Raw genomic sequence first — 12,304 nt, 5'->3', positions numbered from 1 at the left:
ACACACACATACACACACACATACGCACTCAACAAAGCCAGAGAAACCCATCACCCTTCCCTGTCTGAGAGTCAAGTGCAGAGAGGGAAACGGTAGTGAAAGGAGGAGGACAAAAACAGAGATGGAGACGTACAGAAAAAGTTGAAGAGTGAGATATGACAACTTGATATCACGTCAAAGCGTCTGATAGACCCGCCTGTCCTGTGTTTTGCCTCGCCAAGGCGTGAATATTACACACGTGTATGAAGGTGGAGTACCAGCAGGGGGCAACAAAACCACTAACTTAGATTTAGGAAAAACGTCACGGTTGGCCTTAAGGCCCTGACACACCAAGCCGATGGTCGGCTGTAAGGTAGTTTGGGGCCGTCGGTGAGCATCTGTCGTTCTACTTTTTTGCGGTGTGTCCCGCACTGTTGGCTCCACTCTGCCTGTGACAGAGGTTTTTCAGATGATTCAGCATAAGGCTTGCATCAGTAGTTGGCGTTACCGGTGTTACACGTCGGTCGGGCATACAGAGATCACATTACGTATCAGCGGCATGTTATCAATACATAGTCGGAGGACAGACGCTACAAACTGAAAGTGATAGTGTCTGCTCCGTCTCAGCTCAGAGTAGCAGGAGTCAGATTTCACACACGGGACGAGAGAGAGTTTACAGACAAGACGATGGCGGAGGATTTGGTGTTGAAGCGAAAAGCAAAAGCGCCTATTTGGCAATATTTCAGATTTGAACCCAATGCTATAAGGGAATCATAACATTAATGAGGTAATCGCCGTGCGGAGGACGGAGTGGACACAGTAGGTGTGCGTGGCGGAGCAGCGCCAGGTTGAAACCTGCGGCCCCGCAACGAAAGCTCAACCGGAGAGGCCAGACACACAGCCAACCAACGGTAAAGATCAAAGTAAGCACGCTACAGATATTGACCGTCATCTTTTAATGTAAAACATCCGGTATAATCGGCAACCCCGGTGTTGTCACGAGTTTATTAACCGGTGGGAAAATGTCCTCACCGTCACATCCCAATTCAGCATGTTGAATCGGCGAGAGAAATCACTCTGATTGGCTGTTCAGCTTCAACGAATCAATGCACGAGAAGAGAAACGGACGTGAGGAAAGCAAGCCAACGAGTAAAATCAAGAGGAAAAACACCGAATGCTCTTCTCACTTTTCATCTCATCTGATCATTCAAATACACAGATATTTTCACAACGACATCTGGAATGAAGCTAAGCGGTGAGTGAGAGTGGTGTGAAAATGGTCGGCGGACGCCGCTTTGTTTCATGTACGTTTCATAACAACCGCTTGTATATCCTTCGCACAAGGTCATTTGAAAGTACTTTATTTGCTGTATAGCTTCGGTCTAGCTGAGTATTATGTTAAAACACAGCTGTCTCTACTGCTGCATCTCTTCCTGCCTCTCTTTCTCAATTCAGCACAAATCAATAACTGTACTTCAGCAGAGCACTTGAGTTAATGTGTTACTCAAATGGTAAATAAACGTTGATCTGACATCTCTAATTTCCTTTTGTCAAAACAAACCCACGTCAGAGCATTTTGCTCTAAAGGGAAAATAAAGGTTAAGTCATTCATTAAATCAATAAACCAGTAAACCAAGTGACTCAATATGTTGCAACACCTTGATGACAATTATAAGCTTCAGTTGATTCACTAACCATTCACTACTATCTGGTAAATGCCAATAAACAAATACATTCATCATTTATTTATTGATGAGGAGACCTATGAGAGACCCAATAATGTAAGTCTGTAATCAAACACAGAAAGAACCAGAAAAAAACAAACCAGATAAGAGCAGATGTCACAGTTTCAATTATGATGTCATCACATGTTGAATGTTTGTGTTTGTGTCTTTGTAGCTGAGAGTCACACAAACCTGTAAGTAGTCTCTCCTTGCTCTTTCCTTCAGGGGTTAGTGGGATAAAGAGGAGGAGACAAAGGGAGAGAAATCAGTATTGGAGCTGATTTAAAAACAGCATTAAACAGACGTTTCCACTAATGGATGTGTGACGCATGAAGCCAAAAGGAAAGAAAAACTTTAATTCAATGGGGTTAGTTATTTACAAGCACATGCAAGCTATGGCCAAGCACAGTAGGGCTAAGCGTTAGCTGAAAGACAGAAATGGAAAATCAGAAAGATCTATATGTCTGGTGTGAGTATATTATGGGTGTTGAAGCGGGAATCCTGCTTCATTGTTCCCTCCACAAAAATGTAGGACAACACAAACCGACGTGGATTTTGTTTTAACAAGACCTAAGCTGAATAACTTCAGCATTTAATGAGCTTGAGTCCAGTTAAAAACTGAATTTATACCATGTAATATATATCAAAATAATGAATGTTGTCCACTTTTTGTTAATGTTCCTGCTCATCTCTGTTGGTAAGAACCTTACAGGTCTGTGAGCATTTCATCAATTAACATTAATAAAACTTCCAATGGGCCATTCAGACAGTTAAATGCCTATAAAGGAACAGTGTGGAGGATTTGGCGACATCTAGTGGTGCGGTTGCAGATTGGAGTACCCCTCCGCTCACTCCTCCTCTTTCCAAGAGCGAGGTAAAATGAGCCGCTGAGTGCAAATGTCGTGGTAACGTCGTTCGCCTCATAAAAAAGCGAGAAAGACTGATTATGGCGGGCGGGAGGGAAGGTGGATGGGTCCAACAAACACAAGGCTTTCATCCAGGAGACCGCTGTTAAAGTTTCACTTTCACTTTACAATCAGGTGTTCATTCGAGTCACATTTTCACTGTAAAAACGTATTAATTTCAAGCCCAACCATGTTGTTTTTTCCTAAACCTAACTAAGTGGTTTTGTTGCCTGAACATAAGCAAGTGTTTTTGTTTAATTCACAACATTAAGCATGTGTTTACTGCGACCGAAAAGTGACGCCGAGGGGTCTGACAAAGCGTCAGTATGTGACGAGTTGGGATGAGAACGTGTTGGGCTGGTGGTACTACAGTTTTGCACTCTGCGGCTCACGTTACCGCAGCGTGTCGGAGAACTACGGTGACCTTCAGGTAACGTAAAAACAGAAAAGACCCTCGCTAGAGCTAATGTTTGTTTAGTCCGTTCTGGGTTACTGTAGAAACATGGCGGAGCAACACGGCGGACTACATGAAGAGGACCTGCTCCCTAAGTAGATATGAAGGGTTCACATACTTGCCAACCTTGAGACCTCAAAAATAGGGAGGATATCGAAACCAAAGTGGGGATCTGGTGGTCCTCCCCCCAGGAAAATCTGGGTTTCAGAGACTTTGTTTCCGGCATTCTGTTGACTGCAACAGCATTTTTCGTTAAATAGACCTACCCTTTAATTTCACTCATTCATGTTTTGCCCCTGCTTGAGTATTTCTTTCTCTTAGTACTCTCCACTTCCCTCTCCGTCTCTCACTAACTGAAGACCCTTTCAGACACAGTGTGACAACGGCACCATCGCGGTGTCGCGAGCAGCTCTCCTCCGCCGGTAAAAAACATTTGATGTAGTTCTATTGCCGTCCGTGTGGAAACGGTAGGGCTTTTACACGCTGTACAGCGCCAGAAACAGGTTGAGATAACGAAAAGGGAAAAAAAAAAAAGGAGTGAAAAATTGCCATAAATCGGGAGAAATACGGGAGAATTGTGACCCCGGGAGGAAACCGGGAGAGGGCGATGAAAAACGGTAGTCTCCCAGGAAAGGGTTGGCAAGTATGAGGGCTCATGCTAATCTAACGAAAACATTATACACTAATGAAAACAGAACATTATGTTCCATTTCTGCTACAAGATCCCCCGAATTGTTACACACTGTTCCTTTAACTGTCTGAATGTGAAAAGGGTGTTGAAGATCATGCATGCTAAGCAAACCATCCCTGGTTGGGAAAAAATGTTAATATAGGTAGTCTTATGAAAGAATTGTTGCAATCATAGAGTGGAAATAAAGAGTTGAAGGTACAGCGATGGAGAGAGGAGCAGACGGAGGTGATGGAGAAGAGATGAGGAGGGGGGCAGAGCAGCAGCGGCCATGTTTGTAAGTCTGTAAGTTGTTACCTACTTGGCGGGGCTGCAGGTATGCAACGCCTTCAAATGAGGCTTCCAGGTAGCAATGGAAACCGAGTTCTCATCAGCAGCATAACTACGCCAGACACACTACGTGCAGAGTCGACAGGATAAATAAAATAATAACACAATTAATTGTGGGAGGGAAAAAAAAGGGGTGAGGGAGGGAACGTATATAAGTTGGGTAGGAAGTGAGAGAAGGAAGGTGAGGAGGGGAAAAAAGAAAAAGCAGATTAGTTTTTTGGGGTAGTGTTGATGCATTGTGGGTGGGGGGTTGTCGGAGGGAGGTGGGGGCGGTGATGGAGGTGGTGGTGCTGGTGGAGGTGGAGGTGGTGGTGGTGGTGGTGGGGATACATGCCTGAGGGGGGGGAGGGTGCTTTGGTAGTGGTGCCAGGTGGCTCTGAGGTAGGGACGAGCACCGTCTGTGGAGTAAAGACGCCAAGCTGCCTGGGTGGGGGGAGGGAGCAGAGATGGACAAAACACACACACACACATTCAGATGTGTACACACACACACACACATGACGCAGAAGGGAAATGGCTCAAACACAGTGAGGAAAAAGGGACTGAGATATATGTGAACATGTAACATACACAGGGGATGTAACCAGCTGGCAGACACATCGGAGATCCTCAGTGTGGCCATGAAGAGTGAAAACAACTCATTTAGATAGAAGGCCTTTTTGCTATTTGGACTATATTATATAACGTACATCCATCTTAGGCAAAAAGTTTAAACCAGCCAGAACCAGTCAAATATTCAATGCAAGTTAAATAATGGCTGTGATGGATGGGTTAACCCATTAAAGCTCTGGCCCGGCCGTTATTCTGTCTTTCGGAGGTTGTAGCGGGCGCAGTTTCCAAGGTATTGGGAATTTACTGATATCACGTGAAACTATAAAACTCAAGGAATCCATTGGTATCAACCACGTCATACTAGCTTGTCGGGAGGATTGCTAAATAACGCCAACGAAGTTCCACTAAATTTTGATTGTAAATGGGTTCTATGGGTACCCACGAGTCTCCCCTTTACAGACATGCCCACTTTATGATAATCACATGCAGTTTCTTGCATGCTGTATAAATGTGTTATTTTCTCCTATTCTAAAATGGTGTATTTGAATATTTCTGCATACTGGGGTCCCTAAATAGTCTTGAAATTACACAAATTGGATATGACTGTAAAGTTGAGACTCTTGTGGATCCAGAAAAAGTAAAGGTAGAAGTAGAAAATTGTACACTTCAACGACGTCAACGACGAGAGACTATTTTTTTTTTTTCCTGTTTGAATTGCGCCATGAATCACACATATGATGTTTGTCCATTTAAAATATAATTTTGCAAGTCAAGAAAGTCGCAGTTTGACTGAATATACATGATTAGAAAGACCACACACCCAAATGTCGCATAAGTGACGTCTGTCTCTCTCTGAAGCTACGATGTCTGTGTGTTTCATACTGGGACGTACTCCCACCAAAAACGGATCTCGCTCGTTCTTTCTCTTCTCGGAGTCGTTGAATGAAACACATCAGGTAAGATAACGTTACATTTGTACGTGGAACTAGGAGGATCTAGCTAGAGTTGGTGACGTATATTTTTCTCTCGTCGTTGACTACCGTTCATATTTTTTTCACGAAATAATGCTCCATGGGGGACACCGGAAGCAGAGGGACTTCACCTCTCCATAGTCCAAAAATGGACACACACGGTTCTGTTTATTGGGTGTCTGCATATACCGAAGTGTTCGCACAATTGTCGGTGAGGACGGTCTGCACGTACAGTCCACATGGTCATAAATTGCGGGCTGCATGTCACATGAACCCTCGTTGCCACTCAGATGCAGAAACATAATTTGCGCTCGACAGGAAAACACACGTACCCGATCAGGCCGTTCTGCAGGACATCCACCACAATCATTATCACAGGTTGTTCCCTTTTCATCTTAAATCATTATTTACTCGCAGCCAACTGAACCTCGTCGATGGCGCCAGGTGTGGTTACAAGATTTGTAGACGTTACGGGAGAGAGCCTTTATATAAACACTTTACACAGACAGGGTGGGAAATTAACACCGGCCTCTTGCCAGATGCTGGTCAATTCTGGCCGTTATGCTACTCCAGAGACTACTTTAAAGTCATCTGGAGATTCAATCTTGTTCTAAAAATACAGTCGGTAGGTATTATTGCAGCAGGTGAAATTTAGAATTGACCAGCTGCTGAAGCTCGAGGACAGACAGACACACACACACACACACACACACACACACACACACACACGGACACAACACACAGTGGTTTAAAGCAGGGAGAGCTGTGTGAGATGGGGGGAGTGAAGTGACGGACAGAATGTCATCGACATATTTAACACATCAGAGCTGCTTCCAAGTTTCCTTTTACCTGTTGGGGAAAATGTTATGAGCTTGGCAGACAACAGACAGTGACCAGGTGCTTGATACAAAGCCAGGAAGACAGAAACATGATCAACACACGCAGGATTAATTGTTTCCTTAGTGGGTTTATTTGGGATCAGTTTAGGCTCCAACTGGTCTTTGTCAAGCAGAGCAAACGATACGTGTTTCTAACGGGGAAGACGGACAAAACAATGTTAAGATTTAATTCATTTTTCACGTAAATATGTATGAAAATATCTCCAATTTCATACTGATATCTGCAGCAACGTATGGTGACACAATCAGACAGGTTTTTAACAAATCCCTGTATCATCTAACCGTCCTCTTTAACCTCTTTTACCTGACGAACGTGTGTTAAAAACTTCATAAAATGCTGTGGTGGTCCTTTTTTCTGAATTGTTTCTAAAAGACGAGGCCTTAACGCTACTAAAACAACACTCCAAGTGTATTTTGTCCAAACAATGTTTGTTTGGCAATGATTTCAATATTTTAGTTACAAAATCAACACACGAGAAATTGTATTTTTACTTTATCATATTTTTGACCGTTTTTATATTGAATGTACATACTTGACTTTGGATTCTTTATTGTTATCTTATTCACATTGTTATTGATCTTATTTGTTACTATCTAAGTTTTACTTGATCATATTTCATTATTATAATAAAACTACTTCATTTGGAGTCAAAATTATTCCGTTTTTTTTATGATTTTATACTGTGCACAATGGTAGAATGTGATGATGCACAGGGTAAATGTCATGGCCAAAGGCTCCGCTGTGTGCACATAGCCTCCTGTAGTGGATATCAGTAGTATTTTAGAGCCAGATTCCCTTTCAAGAGGTAGAAAAAAAACCCATTTGGCACACTTTGGGTATCCAAGTGGATTAGATTGTAAAGGCCCAGTAGTAAAGGTGAAATGTTGCCCCCTATTTGTTTGGAGCATGTGGTTAGACATTACACATTACACCTTTAAGGACAAAAAATAAAACCATAGCAGGTGCTTTATTTGATGGAAAAATTCAAAAAGTAGGTCAAGGTAGTTCATACGGGGGGAAGATAGAACAGACAGACACACACACATAGAAACACAGACACACATACACGCACGCACGCTCCACAGCAGATATTTATTGATCATTAGAAACTAATAAAGCTCGTCTTGTCTGTTACAATGAGGGACGGCCTGGAGGAGCGTCTGCCCCAACGACTGATCGCCATGGAGACGGCTCATAAATCCCAGCAGTGTGTGTTGCTGTTGGACCTGAGCGACGACAGCGTGACTCGCACACCGTTAGTCATCATCAGCTACACACCCTGACAGCCCAGAGATGGACTACACACACACACACACACACACACACACACACACACACACACACACACACACACACACACACACACACACACACGCTCACACTTCAACATATTCCTAATCAGGGTCTGAAATGAACTTTTTTCACTTCCTGCCGCTGTGGCAGGCAAGTATTTTTATGTATTTGCCACTCATAAATTTTATCTGCCACTTTTGAAATCTCTGCTCTAAATGAAGGAATAACATTTTAGACTGATGTCATTCAATGTTTGATATATTTTACATAAAAAACATTATATAAACGGTAAATTACAGTGTTCAAATTACACTGTAGCTTCTCTGGGGAGCCTTATTTTTCAGGGGAGGGACGGTACTGAACACGGTACTGTACTGTACCTTGCTATTGTCATCTATAGTGGTGATTTGAACACATCATGATAACGTTGTAATTTACCTTCGTCCAATAGGCATTTTTACTGGGCAGAGCCTAAAACGCATAATAATGTACCACCATGTTAGTAGCTCCGTTATTTATCCAAGCAGGACTGTGCTGCCCACCGGCTGCTAACAGCTAACGTGTCTAACTCTCCTCCTGCTGATATCAACACGGGTTTGTTGTTCAGTGTCGCCTTATCAGGGAAAAATAGGGTGCGTCCCCTCAGGTTTAATAGTAGTAGAGCCATGCTTTTCAGCACTTTCTTTTCTCTCCACTGTGGCTCCGGTCCCAAACAGACTGAAACATGATACAGCGTGCGTATGCCTCATTGTGCATGCGTAACTTTCAGAAAGCATCGAAGAAGAATCGATAGACACGGAGTCATGAGATGCCAAGGACTCGGACAACTAGGAACCGGTTCTCTATTCCCATCCTTATCATTTCCCTGCCTGCCAGAGTGGTGGATGGCATGATGATTTTACCCGCCACTGCCAACAATTTACCCGCATTTGGCGGGTGCTAATTTCAGACCCTGTTCCCAACACACTCATCAAAGTGTACAGAGTTGACACACACACTCACACAAACACAGAGACACACAGTGAAAGGCTTAGAGACGGTCACAATAGACATGAAAATGTTTGTATGTTTTGTATTCACACTGGTCCTCAGCTGCTGCAACAAAATTCAGAAGAGGTGTTTGTTGTCGGCAGGTGTGTGTGTGTGTGTGTGTGTGTGTGTGCGCGTGTCTACCTGGATGAGGCTGGCAGCTGGGTTCCTCCTCTTTTCAAAGTGCTTCTGTCGATGCTGCTCCTGCACTTTGAGGGCAAAGCCTGACCCGAGGATGCCCTACAGCCAGAGACACACACTGACTTTTAAACTTCCCCAAAGACCAAACCTGGTCCTCTGCTCCTGTTAGCTTTAGCTTTCTGGAGCTGTGAGGGAATAAATGTAATCGGTCACGGTGTTATAATGTGGTTGACTCACAGCTGGCAGAGCGAAGAAGGAGATTCCCAGCAGAGCAAAACCGGCTGATAATAACCGTCCCGTCCACGTCTGTGGCGTCTTGTCACCGTAGCCGATGGTTGTGAGGGTGATCTGAAGGGTCAGAGGTCAACAGTCAGGTAACCAGGGCTTTGTCTGGAATATGTCCCTCGCTCACTCATCAATTACTCCCTCATTACTCATACACCGTTCATAGCTATACCTACGGAAAGTAATGCACTGTAATTTGTGTATATCCCACAAAATCAATTCATATGTAACCCATGCTGATTTATAATGCATCAATAATCATAACCCAATATTATAAAATTCTGAAATGCATAACAAGTACTTTTACTTTTGGTACTTTATAAGTGTATTTTGATGCTAATACTTTTGTACTTTTACTTAAGTAAGATTTTGAATGCAGCACTTGTAGCAGAGTATTTTTACACTGTGGTATAACTACTTTTACTCAAGTAAAATATCTGAGTTCTTCTTCCACAACTGCTTATTGTAATTTACGTCCGTAGCTTAATAACGTAACAAACATAGTTTATTAAACCTGACCAAGTAGTTTTGTTGCATTTGTTTGTTTTGATCACGTTTGAATTGTGACATGAATCACACATATGAGGTTTGCCAATTTAAAAGATCATTTTACTTTAACCACATGTTTCAAACTGTTTAAAAGTGTGATTAATCCAGGAGAAATAATTAAACATATGAGAATGCAGTTTAGTTACTGTATATGGGAGACTTCATTTTATAGGAGACATGGTTGACACCTACAGTGTCACACGACTGTAATCTTTGCATTAATGAAATATAGTGCACTATATAGTAAATAGGGTGTGATAAAATAGGTGTACATTTGTCTCCTCACTGGTTTTATTTCCTTACTCCAGATGTTTTGATGTTTTTTTTTAGCAAATCTCACACACAAGCTGGTTTCTTGCAGCTCTCCATGGCCACACTAGCAAATTTAAGTTTTTGTTCCACAAACGGCTTGACTTTCGTGGTTGCAAATTGCAAAGTGAAATAATAAAAGAGGTAAACTTCGCCACAATGCATCACTTAATTAGTTTGCCAACCTTGATTCATTTCCAAGTTCATGCTAGTCAAACAAAACACTGGATAACGAGCCGGGTGACCTTGAGAGCGTCGTGATGAATCAGTCAGTCAGCTTTCACCACCGGTGCTGGACTGGATTTTAATGATTTTTTAAACCCAGGTCTCAAAAGCATTTAGAGAGACTTGGCAGTCATGAATAAAACTCCAGCTTTTGTTGAACGGTGCCATTCAACAGACATCTAAAGACTGTTTTTCAAATAAAAGATGCACCAATGTGAAGGACAAATACAACTAAAAACTTTTAAACTTTATGAGAATTGTCACATACATACATGTGACCTCTGCATTTAGAGGCTAGGAGTAAGTTGGATAAAGAAAATTGTGGATATTGCAGATTTACTTCTTTTTGTCAGCTCCTGCGCTGACTCATACATGTGGCTAAACTTCACCTTTTCACCAAAATGATATAACAGCTTTTAGTGTCTCTACCAGAGAGACAGATGCTTCAACTGTCTCCCACCAGAGAACGTGGGAACACAGTGCGTCTCAGTGTCATTCCCACGAGCTTATAACGGGTCGGTCTCACCTGGCAGCAGGAGAAAATTGAATTTATTGATCGGGCCATTTCTTGTTTGTGTGTTTTTTTCAAGGTTTAATGGGTTTCAGATGTAGGAGGAAACAGGGCAGGACAGCCAGCCAAGTGTGACTTAAAGGCCTTTTCCTGTTGGTTTTAGTAGTGCAGGTGTCATTAAGGTCAAACCGAGACTGTAAATGGAAATATACATCACTGCTGTCAGATACAAACAGCATACATTTTACGTAACTTCATACCTCGTAGTCTGACTTTCAAAATACCTTCAGAGCAGTTACCACCAGCACGTCGGGTTTTGGTGTGTATGAATTTGCTCACCGTGCCCCACCACAGAGCGTCGGCGTAGGTGGCGAAGTCCTTGTTGAATTCTTTCTCCACCAGATAAACCAAGAAGGAGGAGAAGATCAGCACCAGGAACCCGATGTACCAGGCCGTCACCAGCTCCTACAAGGCACACAAAGATAAAGCTTTACACAGGTTGAAAGATAAAGCTCACGTATTGGGTACTCTGTTCTAGAAATTAATCTGCAACTTTTGGGGATAAAGTCACAGATTTTCCTCTCAGTTGTCATATAATACATCCTAATTATTTTTTTTGCATATTACTTAGTTACTTCATTTACAGTAACAGGGGAAACGCACCTTAATTATTTGTGATGTAAAAGTGACAAATCACATGAAGGAAGTGTTTGACGCTCACAATTTTAGCATTCATTTCAGTTTTATCCTTCTCCTGTTTGCTGCTGTAACAACATTTTGTTTTTACAATAAAGATGATTCCTTATTGTGATTAAACTTACTCCCTTACTGCAACAATACATGAATGAAGTTAAATATTATTATTATTATTATTATTCCACTGTATTTATGAGCTTTATCGATGCATCCAAGGCCTTTGACAGGGTTAATCATGAGAAATGGTTCCTGAAATTGCTTGTTCCAAAGTATATACTCAGAATAGAAGTCTTCTGGTATTCACATCAGACAATGCACGTTAAATGGAGCAATGTTGTATCTGCCCCGTTTCATTTCGGGGTATTCTGTCTCCTATTTTGTTCAATGTGCATATGGATGATCTATTGAAACAATTGAATGGGTGTAACACAGGCTGTCTTGTTGGAAACTCTGTTATGAATCATCTTATGTACGCTGATGACCTGGTCGTTTTTAGTCCATATAGTGCTGGGCTGCAGCAATTACTGAAGATGTGCTCGGCAAAGACTACGACATCAAATTGAATGCCAAAAAGAGTAATATCATGATAGTCAGAAGTAGAGAAGATAAAGAAATTAGTCCTTTTTGTGTTTCACTTGTGCAATATTCCTCTCATAAAATACCTTGGCCATTTTCTCACTGATGATTGGAATGATGACAGAGATATCTATCGACAGTGCTGTAAACTATATGCTCAGGCAAATATATTGCTTTGCAAGTTCAG

The 12,304-nt window shown here is 42.1% G+C and overlaps 1 protein-coding gene across 7 annotated transcripts in view; it reads right to left on the bottom strand.

The window, feature by feature from the left end:
• kcnq5a (potassium voltage-gated channel, KQT-like subfamily, member 5a) overlaps positions 1 to 12,304 on the bottom strand; it is a 104,396-nt gene that overhangs the window by 17,952 nt on the left and 74,140 nt on the right. For all 7 annotated transcript variants that reach the window (XM_074647138.1, XM_074647139.1, XM_074647141.1 and 4 more), the window contains exons 5-9: positions 11,185 to 11,310; positions 9,204 to 9,314; positions 8,970 to 9,065; positions 4,052 to 4,146; positions 1,896 to 1,922 (exon numbers count right to left, since the gene is read on the bottom strand). In XM_074647138.1, coding sequence (XP_074503239.1) covers positions 1,896 to 1,922; positions 4,052 to 4,146; positions 8,970 to 9,065; positions 9,204 to 9,314; positions 11,185 to 11,310 — 455 coding nt within the window. The remainder of the gene's footprint in view (positions 1 to 1,895; positions 1,923 to 4,051; positions 4,147 to 8,969; positions 9,066 to 9,203; positions 9,315 to 11,184; positions 11,311 to 12,304) is intronic.

This window comes from Sebastes fasciatus, chromosome 9 (genome assembly GCF_043250625.1).
Source record: "Sebastes fasciatus isolate fSebFas1 chromosome 9, fSebFas1.pri, whole genome shotgun sequence".
NCBI classification, from domain to species: Eukaryota; Metazoa; Chordata; class Actinopteri; order Perciformes; family Sebastidae; genus Sebastes; species Sebastes fasciatus.
This window is presented reverse-complemented; position numbering and strand designations above follow the sequence as displayed.